Here is an 18,841-nt window from a genome sequence, read left to right as displayed (position 1 = left end):
TGATTCCATTATCGGACAGCCACATATTGGCAACATTGTGCAGGTACATTTGAGAGTCATTTGCATCTATGTTATGTACACAGTTAACGAGATATTCATATTCCCTGGAATTAACTTGCATAAGTCAACTGATGATTTTCTATCCGGTGGCCGTTTCCTCCTGAACAGTCTCATCTGTCTCCCGGTGTTTGCAAAGCAACTTCTATGCTCTTTAACATTAGCTTTAGGCACGTAATAAAATTACCCCAAGGTGTTGTGGGCAGTCAGGAATGTCAAGATTACAACATGCAGGATATACTTAAAGTCAACATTTGGTTCTCATATCCTGTAAGAAGTTTTTTTCCCCCCTTCCCATCTGGTGCTTTCCATAATGATAAAGCTTAAATTACTATGCTTCTAAATAGCTAACCATTCAATGCCGGACTGCCTTTAAAGGAAGATTGTTGAAGTAATTCTTGTGGTGGGACATTGCTGTGTGACCCAGGCCATCATGAGAGGGCACTGGACTGAGGTAGACATTTTCACACAGAGTACGAGGAAAGAACAGGGAGAAAGTCACCTTGTACCACTCACGACGGGCTACTTACACCAGCGCTGGGCTCTAGAGCCAGTGCTCTAGGTCCACAATGGTGTCCAGATTCTGGGAGGCAGGTTGCAGACTGTTGTTATACAGGATTTTCAGAGCCTGATAACTGCCATTAGGAGAGCCAGACCACTCATTAAATGTCACACTGAGGCATACGTACATACGAATATATGAACAGGAGCAGGAGTAGGCCATTCAGCCCCTCAAGCCTGTTCTACCACTTAATAAGATCATGGCTGATCTAATAGTAACCTCAAATCTGCATCTGGCAGGGCCCAATTGGATAGCAAGAGCTGGAGGTTTACCAAATAAACCTGTTGGACTTTAACCTGGTGTTGTTAAAATTCTTACTAATAAATTAGATATGCAGCAACCCAATGAGTACATAAATCCAAACACACCTTCCAAGTGGAATAGTGATTGGCTTGTATTTCTTTTGATTTTATATATATGTGCTGAATTTGCTGTTAATGATGTGGTCTCCTCTATATTGTGAAGGCCAAACATGGACTGGGTGATTGCTTTGCAAAATACCTCCATCCAATTTGCAAGCATGACCCTGAGCTTCCTGGCGCTTGTCATTTTAATTCTCCGCCCTACTCTAACACTGACCTTTCTATCCAAGGCCTGCTACAGTGCTCTGGTAAAGTTTAACGCAAGCTCAAGGAACTGCATCTTATCTTTCACCTTGGCACTCTGGACTCAACTTTGAGTTGAATAATTTTGGATCACAACCCCTGCCTCCATCTTGTTCTATGTGGGAGTTTTCTTTTTTGCGCTGGCTTGTTTCTTTCTTTATTCCTTCATCTTGTATTTAGATGAATGATCTATACCTATCCCATCTTTGTTTCTTTAGTATACTCAGTACCACTCTCCTTGTCTTTGCATCATGAAATCTTGTGTTAATTAATCTCTGCTGTTCTCACCCTATCACAGAGCTAACCTTTTGTTCGTCTTTCCCCCTTCCCCTTAAAAACTCTTACATTCCTGTCTTCCATCTGTTCTGATATGTTAACTCTGCTTCACTGTCTGAGCGGAGTCTCCCCATGTCCACATGGGTTTCCTCCGGGTGCTCCGGTTTCCTCCCACAGTCTGGAAGATGTGCTGGTTAGGTGCATTGGCCGTGCTGAATTCTCCCTCAGTATTACCAAACAGGTGCCAGAGTGTGGCGATTGGGGATTTTCACAGTAACTTCATTGCAATGTTAATGTAAGCCTATTTGTGACACTAATAAAATATATCATATTGTTGAGTATTTCCAGTACTTTTTATTTTTATTTCGGATGAACTTGTTTAAGTTACAATTATCACTCCCATTATTTTTTATTACCTCTTGGCAATGATCCTGATGTGTGTTTTTTTTTTGTCCAATAAAACCCTGGCCTATGTTTGACCAGATTTCTGCTTGCCTCAGTGCTGGCACTCTTGCCTATGCATCTGAAGACTTCAGCTTCAAGTCTTATTCCTCAATTTGATTGCACATTCTAAGCTGACACTTCCATGCAATATTGAGGGAGTGCCACATTGGTTGGAATCTTCTGCTCTCACCGATGGGGAGCCTGGAGGCAAGAAGGACGTTCAATTAGACAGGACAGTAACATACCCGCACCTGTCGCTGGCATGACGCAGTGGCGTGTGGGCCTGTTGCCAAGTGGCATGCATAGCAGCCTGCCACCTCCTGGAGGTGTGGAGGATCACCCTCAATCAAAGGCATTCGGTGACTGATCAAGAAATCAAGCATCGGGAAGACGGCCAACACCCTAGCCTTGCTGCCAACCACCCCCCTCCCCCACATCCATCTCCCTGTGGACTCCCAGCCTGCAATAAAAAACCCAATTACTTTCCTGTGGTTGGGACTGCTCCCCAGTCCTTGGTCACTGTCCTTCATGGTTCCAGCCAGGACCTCCCAGTGAAGTTGCTGAGCATAGTTCAAAGGTGCTGGTCTCTGTTTGGCCAGCCCTGCAGCTCTTGGTAGGCAAGGCTTCCGTTCCCGGGATTTTGGTTTCAGGGGAAGGCCTGCCACTGGCCCTGCCACTGCCTGATTGGCTTGTGGTTCAGGAGACCTTCCTGAAAAGAGGCAACATGGGTCTCTTGCTGGCAGGTTAGACCCCTGACACCTCAACAAGATTCTGCCCATTGGCAGAAATATATCGTTTTTAGTGGCACATTAAAGTTTAAAGTTAAAGTTTATTTATTAGTGTCACAAGTAGGCTTACATTAACACTGCAATGAAGTTACTATGAAAATCCCCGAGTCGCCACACTCTGGCGCCTCTTCGGGTACACTGAGGGAGAATTTAGCACGGCCAATGCACCTAACCAGCTCGTCTTTTGGACCAAAGCTCCAGCTGCTTTTTCCAGAGGACAGAAGAATTCCATGATCCTATTCAAACAGGAGCTGGAAGCTCTCCTGTTGCTTCCAGCCATTAATTACCCAGGATCAAATACAGAAATTAACTGGCCTTTTATCACATTGCTGTTTATAGGATCTTGCTCTGTTGTAAATTGGCTGCAGTTCAGAAGTGACCCATTGTTCGTGATGTAATTTGGGAAGTTCTGATGATGCTTTATAAATGCAAATTCTTTCTTTAGTTACCCTGAGTCATAATGAATTTCCCTGGTTATGGGGCCAAGAACCATCCTCACACCAAACAAATAAAATTTTAAATTAAGGGGCAGCACAGTGGTAGTGGTTAGCATTGCTGAATCACAGCGCCAGGGACCTGGTTTCGATTCCCGGCTTAGGTCCTGATTCCCGGCTTAGGTCACTGATTTCCAGCTTAGGTCACTGTCTGTGCGGAGTTTGCACGTTCTCCCCGTATCTGCGTGGGTTTCCCCCCGGGTGCTCTGGTTTCCTCCCACAGTCTAAATTCTCCCTCAGTCTACCCGAACAGGCGCCGGAGTGTGGTGACTAGGGGATTTTCATAGTAACTTCATTGCAGTGTTAATGTAAGCTTACTTGTGACACTAATAAATAATCTTGAAATTTAATCAGAAAATGAAGAAATGCTTTTATATAATGCAAAAGTTCGCACCAAAAAGTATAAGTGCTGAGGATGCTACATAAGTCGAAGTATGTAATTTGAAAGTTTTAAATAATTACTCAGATTGCAAAAGGTTTGAAGCGCAGGGCTTCTGACAACCTGCAAAATTTACTTAACCTTTGTCCTTTACTCTGTTGGTCTGGGGTGGGCCTCCAGACCGACAGTTATAGAAATTTCCGTTTTAATTATAAGATAAGTAACAGGAAACTCTCATTCCTATGTTGCTTGAACAGACTTTGGAATATTCTTCGACTCTGCCCATAGTACACAGACTACGGTTCAAACTCTTAAGTATAAATTAAGTATTGTACATCTTCTCATGCAATTCCTTCTTGTTGAATGGCTGCAATCATAAACCATTGGACTCCTAATGAGACTTGAATTTGACTCCTCATCTTGTTAAGACTTCCCCTGGAGGGTTACATTGCAGCAGTTGCAACTGAAAAAATGGACAGGATAAAAACATTAGTGGCTAGATTTTGACTTTGTGTGACAGTGTAATAAAGTAGAGGTGATAGTGAGTCAGAAGCCTACCTTACATCTCTCTTAGCTCTCCCATTGATCTCAAAGCAAGTGAAAATCAGTCAGAGCTGCCGTTTCGCTCTCAGCTGCTTCAAGGAATGAGGTCTGGGGGTTGTTTGCATCAAGTAACTCTCCTGGAGGTCTAGTTAAGAGGCAGAACCTACCATGTCTGTGAAAATGGACAGTTCCACTGCAAATACCCAGCAGGGGAAGAGAAATTCAACTACACGTGTGAAGTGTGTAGGCTTCAGTGGAGGCAGCTAAGTTGTGCACTCCACTGATATCTTTTAAAGCAGACTATCCTGCGGGAGAAATGATGGGAAAAGGCCACTATGTAAGGCCTTTCAACTGGGGGACTGGTAATTGGGTAAAACCCCTCGGACTAGCGCTTAATCCTAACTTAATTTTAACTGAAGCACTGCAAATTGCTACATAACCAGTGTGTATAGTTTGTAAAGAACTTTACTCTTGAAAAATCTTGAAATATGTGCAATGTTCTCACTACTGAACCTGAAGCATCTCAAAGTCCAACTTGATCTCTGGGGAAAATGTAAATATCTTTGCACTTCACTGTCCTCACAATCTGAAATGTTTTGTAATGTGTCTTTCAGATTATATCTGAATAAAGCAGATTTTTGCAAAAAGGAAAAGATTTAGGTCATGGATTCAACCTTTTGGCTAAAATCAAGTGTCAGATCAAGCCCAAGATGAGATGCAATGCCTTTTCTTCACAACTTGTCTCTTGTGGGGACAGGAATTGGACTCAATTTGAATTTGGTTTTTGGAGCAAGCAAGGAGATGGATTCGGGCTTGTCTGGCCCAGTCTGCGCATTGGCTTTGTAACTTTAAGAGTGGAGTAAGAATTGCAAAAAAAGATTTTATGTCATGGATCCAACCCAAAATCTCCATAGTTTCTAACAGTAAAGCAAACTACATTTGGATTAAATTAGCAGTCTGGATTCAATTACAGAAAGAATGCAACATATTATTTTTGCCATAATGATGTTAAGAACAGATCATCTGATACATCATTACTAATTTCAACTCAACATTGTAAAAATGCTGTGGCTTGGAATGAATTACTGTTCCAGAAAACCAACAGTGACGGGAATCATTAATTTAATGAGGCCGAGATTCTGTAAACTGAAACTGTAAAGTCCTAACTTGGCCTGCTTAAATGTCACAATCCTTTCCACTATCCGTGAACATGCCTTCTATCATCTTGCAAGTGACACTTTGAGTGATGATATCATGATAGATGAAAAATTGCAAGCCTTTCGGCACACCCCTGCAATAATTTCAATAGGAGTACATTTAAAGGGCTGGAAACTAGGCTGAGACACAGATGTGGCCGTTCCAAGCATTATTTTGGGAATTCCACAGAACCTTGCCAGGGATGGAAAAATTTCCAGCAGAAAAGGGAGAGTCTACTCTGGGACCAGGGTGGGAATTCCCATTTTGGCACTCCCATCATCAGCAGCAATGCAACTGGTCACATCACCTGTTTGCCAAATGGTGGTTGTAGGTTTGTCACTTAGATCCCTCCCACCAAAACAAATGTTCAGGTCAGTAAAATCTTTCAATATTTTTATAGTGACAGAGACAGTTCTTTCATCTTTCTAAGGGGAGACCATCACTATCTCCACTCCTGACAGTGATGTGATATAACATGTGGCATCTCCGGCAGGCCTAGGATGTGCTCCAAATTCCAGAGTTATCCAACACTGGCATTCAAAGTAAGGAACCTCCTTCAACCTTGGAAAGCCCACTTGGGTCAGGGGTGGTTACTCTTGGTGAATGCATTTTTAAAATTCATTTACAGGATGTGGGCATCGTGGGCTAGGCCAGCATTTAATGCCCATCCCGAGTTTCCTTTCAGAAGGTGATGGTAAAAGGCCTTCTTGAACTGCTGCAATCCCTGAGGTGTAGATACACCCAAAGTGTTGTTAGGAAGGGGATTCTAGGATTATGACCCAGCAGCAGTGATGATGTGAAACTCTCCTGTTTTCACGCTTGTCCTGGACTTAGAATATTTTTTGTAAGATCACCCCCCATGGTCTTTAGACTTTTAATTCCCAAAGTTCTGTTCAGTTTAAATTCCACCGTGGTGAATCTGCCCTGGGTCTCTGGATTACTAGTGTAGTGACAATACCACCGAGCCACTGCTTCCCCTTAACACTGCGGAGGGATGTGTCCATTCCTATTGTCTTTCTCTTCTTTATTATTTGAGAACAAGTATTTTTGTAACTTTTTCCAAATGAAATAAAAACACAAGCAAAGGATAATTTAACAGTAAATTGCCTTCATTAATTGGTGCGTGCTCTGCCTGAAGGCAAGTCCTTGGCTCATTGTCTGCTGATGTTTCATCCTGAGCTGTTTTCTTAGCAATTTTTGTCAGTGGTGGTTTACCAGTACTTTTCATTCTCAGGGGCGGAGCGAGGAGGCAGGTCCCAAAACTACCTCAGCCGTAACGGGAATTGAACCTGGACTGATATTCTATGTGCTAGCCATCTAAACAAGTGAACTAACCAGTCCAGAGTACCTGTGTGATATTGATAAATACAAATATTTCAGGTATGTCTAATTATAATTGGGATCACCAGTTTTATTGACTTGGAATGTCACTAAATGACATTTTCCCCAAAGTGGTAGATTTGGTATTTATATGATCAGATCATCTCATTGGCTAGCTGTGCTATAATCTTATTTGCTGGACTTGGATTTTTCTGAGATAATAATCTTATTAAAGCCCTCAGTATGAATAGAAAGGTTAAAATAACATATTTTATTATAATAATTGGAATACAATTATATTACTAATTGTAAGAAAATATACTTTCAGTAATTGCTTCAATCCTAAAATCATTTGTGCATTTTTGCCCCCTTCCAAACATTTTTGGAGTTCTTTTCCCAAGATACTCGCAAGTGAATTAAATGAGCATTTACAGAGGACGTTTTTATTTCTGTGAAATATGTAAAGTTCCCAATTGTTTTCAAATCCAAACTCTGAGCAAATAAAGCGAGGTCAGAACTCTCCGGCTGTTCACGCCGGCGGGATTTTCCAGTCTCACCAACAGCACATCTCCACCACAGGTTTCACTGCGGCAAGGATGCATTAAATGGGAAACCCCGATTGGCAACAGCAGAACCAGAAGATTCTGCTGCTGGAAATGGTGGGCCACCCCTCAGTGCCGTGAAACACGCAGCAAGTTGTTCAGTAAATCACGCCCACAAAGCCATAAACCGAGCTTGCATTTTATAAAAACAGAAAATGCTGGACAAACTCAGGAGGTCCAGCAGCATCTGTGGAGAGAGAAACAGAGTTAACAGGAGAAATTCTGTACTCTGTGCACAGAGTGCTGGCTGAGGTGAGAAAATGGATGTGCCGCTCTCCAGCAGTATACCGGAATGGTGGCACAGTGGTTAGCAGTGCTGCCTCACTTGCCAGGGACACAGGTTCAATTCTGGCCTTGGGTTACTGTCTGTGTGGAGTTTACACATTCTCCCTGTGTCTGCGTGGGTTTCCTCCGGGTGCTCGGGTTTCCTCCCACTGTCCAAAGATATATTGGTTAGGTTGTTGGCCGTGCTAAATTAACCCTTATGTCAGGGGGATTAGCAGGGTAAATATGAGGGGTTATGGGAATAGGGCCTGCGTGGGATTGTGGTCAAATAGCCTCCTTCTGTACTGTAGGGATTCTATGATTCTATGAATTTTCTCTCCAGATTCTCTGACACTCTATGTGCAGAAAGGATTTTCATGGTGCATGGTTTTCACCGTGATACTGGTGGGCCAGGCTTGATAGAGTCACACAGTTGGTTCCACAGAGATCGGGGTGCCATCTTTAAAGCATGCCCGATCAGCACAGAAAATAATACTAACCCCCCCCCCCCCCCACCTCCCAATGGATACAGGGAACCCACAGACGCCTGGCAGTGCCAGGGCACTGCCCAGGCATGTCCCTCTCTCCCCAGGGGCTATACTTAGCTTTGTGCTACTGGCAGGTTCCCCTCAACTGCTTCACATTTTTAAATACCGAATGTAAACCTCGTCAAGGTGCCGCTATGTCAATAGTTGGTGGGGGTGGGAAATTCTTTATGTTGGGGGGGGGGGCATATGGCGACGACACCCTTTAAGCGCATGTAAACTTATTGAAATAGATTTAACTGAAAGGGTGGAAACATTGTTACATCACCAGCGAGGGGTGGGGGAAATCAGAGTGAGATCTCACCACCGAGATTCACATTTAATCAGTTACGTGAGATTTTTCTGCTGGCATCACAATTTTCACCCGCACTGAATTCCCAGGGCCTTCTGTGCCCAACGTGTTGCCCACGCAGACCTTGTGGGGGTAAGGGGGAGGTTTTCCTGGCAAGTCTGTCCCCCAAATCACAGCCAGGTGAGTGTTGTCCACATGGTGCGGGAGTCTAACCACCACTTGACCATGACAGAACAGTTCCATGGTGTTTCTCCAGCATTTTCTATTTCCAGACTAGATTTGTTACTTTTACAGGAGGGAAAAATTAATATTTTGGAGGGAACTACAACATTGGAAGAGGCTGTTTATGATCCATATTTTTATTATTTGGTAGCTATTGGATGCCCAACATTGAGTTATAGGTATTAATTCAGGTAAGATGTTTTGTCGATGTCATAAGTATTTTTGAATATCAGTAATACCTGAAGGAGGAAGGACTGTTTTAAAAGCACTGCCAGTCATTTATTGTTATTCTTTCTTATATCGAAGTCCCAGAGTGGGACTTGAACCCACATCTTCTGGCTCACAGACAGGATCCTTATACCACTGCACCACAAGACACAGAGACAAATACACGGCAAGCCAATTAAAAATTTGTAAGGTGCGAAGCGACCTTTACCCACAAAATGAAACAATTTTTAACACAAAGACAGTCTATCAGCGACCATTTTTATTTAGGTTGCTTTACCTCACTGCTGGTTTGATCAGAATGGCCCTGAACATTTTCTCCTCTGGAGTTTTCTTCTGCACATCAATGGACTGTATGAAGGGGTGAAAGCCAGCCAGAACGAAGCCCTTCTGGTAAAGTTCATGTAGCTGAGTGGGAAGATCATGTAAGGAGGAGAGCTTGACTGCAGACGACTCTGTTATTCCAGAAGAGAAGCCACATGAAAGAAAAAGCAGAGCCTTAAGAAATGCATAGGACTAACATTGGTAAATCATCCAGCGACCCACAATATTTCCACCCTTTTTTTTAATTCAAGAGCTTCCCCTGAATAACATCCTGTTGCACTACAGTTTTACATTGCCTACAAACATATCAGCAATTGTGTGCAGCTTTGAAAGAATCACATTCACAATATGTCAAATAGAAAAGTATATTCGAAGAATTAAATTTTGAGTCCACCTATTACTCAAAACAATTTTTGGAACAAAACTCCTTAATATGCTGTTAAACAGTAATTAACCGCAGCTAATTAACATCTTTATATTCACTGCAGTTAATTGCCATGTTCCAAGCTATCACCAACACCCACAGAACGAGCCATTTCAGTTTAACTATCACCTTTCCTACAGGAGTACAAAGCAATCTATTTTGCTTACTCACTTCTCCCAGTGGTTCACTGCAAATTGGTCTCTCTGTGCCTCTTTACAAAAGACTCTTCTAACGGCGTCACTGCTACTATTTTATTGATAAGATATTCAAACTTGGGAAATCATTCCAGAGATGTACTTGTATTTATGTGCTGTCCGACACCATGAAACCACAGGAAAGAAGGATCATTCTTGTCTGTACCATCTCTTTCCGAGAGCAAAGTTGTCACAGTGCAGCCTCAAAACCCAGGAATTCCAGTTCAGCTTAAACCCATCGTTTGCTGCTTTGATCTATTTCAATTTTGGGTCTCGACGAGGATTTGGCATGGAGTTGCTTTTAACACTGTTGCTTAACTGGTGAATAAGTAGCAACAGATACACGCAGATTAACAGGGACAAGGAATGGGGTGGCATGGTGGTACAGTGGTTAGCACTGCTGCCTCACAGTGCCAGGGACCTGGGTTTGATTCCTGGCTCGGGTCACTGTCTGTGTGGAGTTTGCACATTCTCCCCGTGTCTGCGTGGGTTTCCTCCGGGTGCTCTGGTTTCCTCCCACAATCCAAAGGTGTGCGGGTTTAGGTGGATCGGCCATGCTAAATTGCCCCTTAGTGTCAGGGGGAATACCTAGGGTAAATGCATAGGGTTATGGGGGTAGGGCCTGGGTGGGATTGTGGTCGGTGCAGACTAAATGGGCCGAATGGCCTCCTTTTGCACTGTAGGATTCTATGATTCTATGAAACAAAGGCTGTAGGTTAGAAATTCATTGCAGTAGTTCTGCGCTGCTGGTCACTTCCTGTGCAGCTGATGCAGCTTTGGTACAGAATGGCACATGAGGGTGTATTACCCCGCCCAAATCACCACCAGCCACCTGTGCCACCCGGAAGCCAGCCAGTACAAAGCCCTTCTGGTATTTATTCACTCACGGGATATGGGCCGAGGCCAGTATTCATTGCCCATTCCTAATTCCCCTTGTGAAGGTGGTGGTGAGCTGTCTTCTTGAACTGCTGCAGTCCATAAGGTGTAGGTACACCCACCGCGCTATTAGGGAGGGAGTTCCAGGATTTTGCCTGTGAAGGGACAGTAGCCTCACACAGCCCAATCAGCTGATGTGATGCCAGGTTCCCAAACTTAGTCAGCAAATGTTCCAGAAGCTTCCTCATTGCTCACTCCGCCAACAACAAGGTCAAGTTGCAAGATGGTCCCTGCACTCAGGCTATTGAAAGGAACCAACATTCAACTTGGACATCTTTTGGAGCTCTTCTATTGCAAAGTGTAAGTACTCTGGAATGTTTTTGGAGATGTTCTGGTGAATTCCTGGACCTGTCAGAGAGTGTTGCTGTATCCTCACAGAGAGACCAGAGAAATAGGCAACTTGTCCACTCAAAGGCTGCAATAGATATAAAAAGGTAGGCTTGAATTTAAAAAGCTCTTTTCATGAGTAGCAGATATCCCAAAGCATTGTACAGTCAGTGAAGTACTTTTGAAGTGTAGTTTTGCAGCTAACTTGTGCAGAAATAGGAATGTGATAATAAGCAGATAATTTGTTAATTCTGATATTAATTGAGAGGTAAATATTCACGAGAACACTAGAGATAACTCCCCTTCTCTTTAAAATAACACCATGGAATATTTTACATCCACCTGAAGGGATAGATAGGGCCATGATTTAATGTCTCATTCAACAGGTGGCAGCTGTATATGGACAGTAGTAATAGTGTCCCTGGGTCTGCACTGTGAAAGAACTGGAGGGGAACCCTCTGCTGCATGCCCTCATTCAACTTGGAGCCCGATTCTTCCATGCTCCTCGACAGTCACAGGAAGCTGACTGGCAGCCCAACCAATGACAGTGTGCATGCCCCTCAGCATTCTATAAGCTGCACCATTGAGTTCCTCATCTGAGCAACAGTCAATTGCAACCTCACTCTCAGGTGAGCTGATAACAGAACCTGGCCTGGCTAAAGTCCACACCATCTAGCTTCCAAGGTATGTACACTGTCAATTCTGAACAGTGTGTACCTGATTAAGTGATGGGGCTTCTTTTTTAGTGCTGTGTTCTTGCCATTCTTCCTCCTCCTGATGCTCCTGTGACTCAGCATTCGGGTTAGGTTTTTGGGGTCAGACAAAGAGGACATGTCCCCTTTTCTTTGTGCTCTGCCACTTTTCTTTTGGCTCATGTCCAACCCTTGTTGCCCCCGTGATTCGGGTTAGGGTTAATGTTAGGGATGGGTTAGGGTTAATGCAGGCACCAGTTCTTGGGCAACTGAAAGCCGGAAATCAGAGAGGAGAGATCGGTGTGAGGGGAGAGGGTTAAGGTGAGAGCACGAGATCCATGGTCACTCTCACCTCACCTCTTAAGTTCAACTCTTTTGTCCATGTTTTACCCAAGGCTGTAATGAGGTAAGGGATTGCCTTAATTGGGCATCAGTGAGCAGGTTATAGCTGAGCAAGAGCTGTTTGATGGCACTGTTTGCTCTCCCATCACTCTCCCATGATGGAAAGTAGACTGATGGGGCAGTAATTGGCAGAGTTGGATTTGTTTTGCTTTTTGTAGACTGGACAATTGACCACATTGTCAGGTAGATTGTAGACTGGAGGGATGCAAAGATCAGCAATGGATGACAAAACAGAATGAGAAGAGAGTGGGAAAATAAACTTTTAAGTGATATCCAAACCAAAACAAAAAATGCTTACAACTATGTTAGGGAAAGAGGGTGCTCAGGAACATTGTAGATCTTTTAACAAATGATAATGGCAATCTTGTCAATGAAACTAAGGAAATGTCAGGCATGTTGAATCATTTCTTTATGTCAGTATTTACAGTTGAGGACATCTCAAGAACTCGAATATTCCATAGAACTCCATAGAATCCCTACATTGCAGAAGGAGGCCATTCAGCCCATCGAGTCTGCAGCGACCACAATCCCACCCAGCCCCTATCCCTGTCGCCCCATGTATCTACCCTGACACAACATGGCAATTTAGCATAGCCAATCAACCTGGCCTGCACATCTTTGGACTGTGGGAGGAAACCGGAGCACCCGGAGGAAACCCACACAGACACAGGGAGAATGTGCAAACTCCACACAGACAGTGACCCAAGCCAGGAATCGAACCCGGTCCCTCGTGCTGTGAGGCAGCAGTGCTAACCACTGAGCCACCCATTGATTCAGGGATTGGGGCGAGGGGGGTTCTTTGAATTTCTGCCTGGGTGCGGAGTTATAGTTCAGGGTGCAAATGGCCACGTTGCTTATTATTGGAGGAAATCTGATTTTTTCCACATTCCTGACCCCACATCATTTTCCTCTGGCCTTTTTGTGGGTCATAAATGTCTTCTGTGCAAAATGCACTCCTACCCCTGCTGAGGTCAATCCCCCAAAAGGAGGGATGAAAGTCGGAATTCCTCCTGCACACCATTTTCATCTATTGGTGAGGGGACTTGGAAGGCCAGTTAAAGCATGATAGGCTTGGGAGTTTGTGAAGAAAATGATAAACTTGCTGAGGAGTCTGGAACAGTCTGAGTGGCAAGTGTAAAATATTTTCACACCTTCAAATGCCACTATTAGGTGTTGTATTGTAATACAGGTGATTTGTCCTTTAAAGGTAAGTTGCCCTTTGCATTGACCAGCCTTGTGTATTTGTTCATGCAATGTAGTACTTTTCCAATGGCGAGAGCTCCATAATGCAGTGAAGAATGTTACAAAATGCTGTGTCAGCCTGTGCCATCATCTTTTTTACTGGATTTAAACAGCTCTGGGTGATTTTTTTAAAACTGCTTTTGATAATTGAAAACAATCTAACTACCTGATCCCATTGTTTAAAGTTTATTAATTAGTGCCACAACTAGGCTTACATTAACACTGCAATGAAGTTACTGTGAAAATCCCCTAGTCGCTACACTCCGGCGCCAGATTGGGTACACTGAGGGAGAATTTAGCATGGCCCATGCACCTAACCAGCACATCTTTCGGACTGTGGGAGGAAACCGGAGCACCCGGAGTAAACCCACACAGACACGGGGAAATCGTGCAAACTCCACACCGGCAGTCACCCAAGCTGGGAATCGAACTGGGTCCCTGGCGCTGTGAGGCAGCAGTGCTAACCACTGTGCCGCCTGACTGATGGATGCTGTGCTTTCCAACCTTGTTTTAAATGGTTCACCTACCACTGGTAATAATATTATTACTTCATCCCCAGTAACAAAGCTACAAAGTTTTGATTTCTTATCTGTTTCTTTTTTCATCTCATGCTGTACCACCTTTAAATGCTATATAGCCAATTCACCAGCCCCAGTTATTCTTTCCCTAAAGTTTGACACATAATCCGACAACGTAGTCTCAGAATGCTGACTCACCAATTTCTCCTTGCTCAATTTAAGTGATCCTCTTACCCCATGGCCAAAAATCAATTCAAATGGACTAAATTTATTCAATTCATTGGTGCATCCCCAACTGCAAAAAGTACAAATGGAATTCCTTTATCCCAATCCTCTGGATAATCCTGATTATCAACCTTCAACATGATCTTTAGAGTTTAATGCCACCACTCGAATGCTCCCTGCAAATCTGGATGGTGCACAATTGATTTAAATTGTTTTACTCCTAAGCTGTCCATAACTTTCCTGAATAACTTTGTTGTAAAATTTGATCCTTGATCTGATTGGATTTCTGTGGGCAGTCCATATCTGGTAAAAATAAAATTATGTATATCCTCTACAATTCTTTTAGTGCAATATTACATAATGGAACGGCCTCCGGAAATCTAGTAAACACACCCATTATGGTCAACAGATACTGATCCCCACTTTTTGTTTTATGCAGAGGGTCCCACAAAACCAATTGACCCTCGTCGAACCTTTCGTTCTAATAGTTTCCCCGGTACATTTTCCCTGGTGTTGGTGATAGTTTCGAGTTCCTCCTTCCCTGTTACCTCTTGATTTTAAACTATTGTTGGGATGATTTTTGTGTCTTCTACAGAGTCGGGTCGGTGGCAGGGGATCAGGTTGGGATGTGGGGGGCGGGTTTGGTTTGTGGAGGGGGGTGTTGTGTCGAGGAGGGGGCTGGATCGGCTTTCCTGACCAGCCTCCCACTTTGCAGCATTTGTAAACTTGAGTTCATCCCAAGCTCCATTGTCCACATCATAGCTCACACCACGTCCTGTGACCCCACCACAATATATATTTGCTGATGTACTTTATCTTCCAATCTGGCAACAGCTCGGGTTTAAAACTCTCATTCTTATTTTAAAATTCTTCCATGGTCCACCCATCCCCATCGCTGTAATCTCCTCCAGTGCAACAATCCCCAGAACCTCGGCACTCTTTCAATTCTGGCATCATGTGCACCCACAATTTTTAGTATTCCCTCTCTTATCTTCTCCACCTCTTTACCTCTCTCTCTTCCTTTAAGATGCTCCTTAAAACCTACTTTTTGTTAGCTGTCCTAGTACCTTTTTTTTTTAACAGCTTTGTGGCAATTTTTTATCTGAATGCACTCCTGCGTAATGCTTTGGAATGTTTTACTACATTAAAGGCACTATATAAATGCAAATTCTTGTTGTGATGGAATCAGACAGTGAGATTTTGAATTAGTGACTTTTCTTGCAATCCTGTTTGTGGTGAGGCACCTTACCGATTCGGAATTTTCAGTCAGATGACCAGATGCCCTTTCACTAATTGCCAGACAAAAGCCATTAAGAGCGCGCGTCATAGTGCCATAACAGCACTGGAGAAGGTCATTTAACTCATTGAATCCATGCTGGCTCAGTCCCATTTCCCTGCATTACCCACCTATTGCTGCAAGATTATTTCCCTCAAGGAGCTGTCCTTTTGAAATCATTGGCCGGGCAAGGCTCATAAAATCCCGCCCAAGGCCAATGAAGGATTTCGTTCTGCGAGCCTCGCCCGCCGTGATTCTGGGGCGGGCGTGATGCGCGTTATCACACACGAGGCTGGAGATGCTCAAGGAAATAAAGGCTTTTATTTACTATTACAACGAAGCTACCATGTATAGTACACGATCCCAGACTGAGGGGTCCCAGACAGAGCAGTGACCTTTATACCTCTCCCAGGAGGCGGAGCCCGACTGGGATGTACCATAATAACTATAATACAGGTGTAACAGCCCAACCCTAACCCCAACAGCAACAAGTAGAACAACCCATCCCTAACCCCAACAGCAACATATATACATACTCGTAGTACTGGCCAGACCATGGCTCAGTACTACCTAGTGGGAACCAACGATGGTTCACCACATTCACCCCTCCTTTGAAGACAAAGGCCGGCAGGGTACAAAAAAAACAGAATAATTTGTCATCAGTCTATAAGTTCAGACGGTCAGGGGGACCGCACCGTCGTTGTGACCTCCTCAACACCGGTGATGACACCGGAGTAGGCACTCACGGTGGCGTTCTCCCCAAGGCGATGTCCAACGGTTCCTCCACAGTCTCACGGGCCGGCTGACCCCGAGGTGATGATAATCCGTTGAGTTCCGACACGCCCTGAAGTGGTGACCATCTCCTGGACTCAGGCAAGCTGTACATGGGAGTAAAAGGGTTAAGTAATGGTCCCGATGCTGCCCGCGCTGTGTCAGGAGGGGAAACAATAGTTGGGGGGTCTCTAACAGGAGGTATGGGAGCGACAGGGGTTTCTACGTCCCCTGCTGGCGCCAGGTCTCGAATCGAGACCGTGTCCTCTCGCCCGTCAGGGTATGCCACATAGGCATACTGAGGGTTGGCGTGGAGGAGATGGACCTGTTCGACCAACGGGTCGGACTTGCGGGCCCTTACATGTCGCCGCAGGAGGACAGGTCCTGAGTACGTCAACCAAGACGGTAATGAGGTCCCAGAGGAAGACTTCCGAGGGAATGAAAACAGCCTCTCATGAGGAGTAGCGTTGGTTGCCGTACACAGGAGTGAGCGTATGGAATGGAGCGCATCAGGGAGCACCTCTTGCCAACGGGAGACTGAAAGGCTTTTTGACTTCAACGCCAGTAAGACAGCCTTCCAGACTGTAGCATTCTCACGTTCCACCTGTCCGTTACCCCTAGGGTTGTAGCTCGTGGTTCTACTAGAGGCAATCCCGTATGAGAGCAGGTATTGCCTCAAGTCATCGCTCATGAACGACGAGCCCCTATCGCTGTGAATGTAGCAGGGGTACCCGAACAGAGTAAAAAGATCACGGAATGCCTTGATAACCGTGGCAGCGGATGTATCAGAGCAGGAAATAACAAAAGGGAATCTCGAGTACTCATCAATGATGTTGAGGAAGTACACATTCCGATCTGTCGAGGGAAGGGGGCCCTTAAAGTTGACACTCAGTCTTTCGAAGGGACGAGTGGCCTTGACTAGTTGTGCCCGGTCAGGTCAGTAAAAGTGCGGTTTGCATTCCGCGCATACCCGACAACTTCTCGTTATGGACCTGACATCCTCCACCGAGTAGGGCAGATTGCGGGCTTTTACGAAGTGGTAGAGCCGAGTGACCCCAGGATGGCATAGGTCATTATGGAGAGCCTGCAAACGGTCCTCCTGTATACTTGCGCATGTTCCACGCGACAGGGCATCCGAGGGCTCGTTGAGTTTCCCTGGACGATACATGATGTCGTAATTATAGGTGGAGAGTTCGATTCTCCACCTCAAGATCTTGTCGTTCTTGATCTTGCCCCGCAGCGTGTTATTGAACATGAACGCCACGGACCACTGGTCCGTGATCAGGGTGAACCGTTTTCCCGCCAAGTAATGGCGCCAATGCCTGACGGCCTCCACAATGGCCTGGGCCTCCTTTTCCACCGCTGAATGTCGAATTTCGGGGCCTTGGAGGGTGCGGGAAAAAAAAGGCGACGGGCCTGCCCGCCTGGTTAAGTGTGGCGGCCAGGGCGAAATCAGATGCATCGCTCTCCACCTGAAAGGGGATGGACTCATCAACAGCGTGCATCGTGGCTTTCGCGATGTCGGCTTTTAGTGTATCAAAGGCCAATCGAGCCTCTGGTGTTAGGGGAAAGGAGGTAGACTTGATGAGCGGACGGGCTTTGTCCGTGTAATTGGGAACCCACTGTGCATAATAAGAGAAGAAGCCTAAGCATCTTCTCAGTACTTTTATGCTAGAGGGCAGGGGAAGTTCAAGGAGGGGACGCATACGGTCTGGATCAGGGCCAATGACCCCGTTTTCCACCACGTATCCGAGGATGGCTAAACGGCGCATACGAAATACACACTTCTCCCTGTTGTAGGTCAGATTCAGGCGAGATGCAGTGCGTAGGAACTTAAGGAGATTTGTGTCATGGTCCTGCTGGTCATGGCCGCAGATGGTGACGTTATCCAGGTACGGGAAGGTAGCCTGCAGCCCGTTCTGGTCCACCATTCGGTCCATAGCATGCTGGAAGACCGAGACCCCATTGGTGACACCAAAAGGAACCCTGAGAAAGTGATACAAGCGACCATCCGCCTCAAAAGCCGTGTATTGTCGGTCCTCTGGGCGAATGGGGAGTTGGTGGTAGGCAGACTTGAGGTCTATGGTGGAGAACACCCGGTACTGCGCAATCTGGTTGACCATGTCAGATATGCACGGGAGGGGATACGCATCCAGCTGCGTGTATCTATTAATGGTCTGACTATAGTCAATAACCATCCGGGGTTTGTTCCCACTCTTGACCACCACGACCTGCGCTCTCCATGGACTAGCGCTAGATTGTATGATCCCTTCCTTGAGGAGCCGCTGAACTTCAGATCGAATGAAGATCCGATCCTCAGCGCTGTAACGCCTACTCTTAGTCGCGATGGGCTTGCAGCCTGGCACAAGATTCTGGAACAGGGAGGGTGTGGTAATCTTCAGCGTCGAGAGGCTACAGGCGGTTTAATGTAACGCTTCTTAAGAAGCTCGAGGGCCCTTGTGTAGTCGGTGGCCGCACGGATCGCGAGATATACAGTGTCGCTTACCCTCGCGTGGAGGGCCCGGAGTCTGTCGTCGTCTGTGGTGACCGCTGCGGAGGCTGCCAGGTCGTCCTCAAAACATTTCATCCAGTGGTCGAAGGTGTTAGAGGCGCCCGCCGCACGTGGATCCAGTGTAAGACGTTCGGGTTTTAACATTTGCTCCATACTCTCTGTATCGTTTTCTTTTTTTTTAAC

General features: G+C 45.3%; 1 protein-coding gene across 1 annotated transcript in view; it reads right to left on the bottom strand.

Annotated features, from left to right (window-relative positions):
• LOC144508210 (raftlin-like) overlaps positions 1–18,841 on the bottom strand; it is a 122,122-nt gene that overhangs the window by 59,909 nt on the left and 43,372 nt on the right. The window contains exon 3 of the mRNA XM_078236029.1: positions 9,096–9,270. Coding sequence (XP_078092155.1) covers positions 9,096–9,270 — 175 coding nt within the window. The remainder of the gene's footprint in view (positions 1–9,095; positions 9,271–18,841) is intronic.

Source organism: Mustelus asterias, chromosome 2, assembly GCF_964213995.1.
Source record: "Mustelus asterias chromosome 2, sMusAst1.hap1.1, whole genome shotgun sequence".
In the NCBI taxonomy this organism is placed as follows: Eukaryota; Metazoa; Chordata; class Chondrichthyes; order Carcharhiniformes; family Triakidae; genus Mustelus; species Mustelus asterias.
Note: the sequence above shows the minus strand (reverse complement) of the source record. Positions and strands in the feature narration are given on the sequence as shown.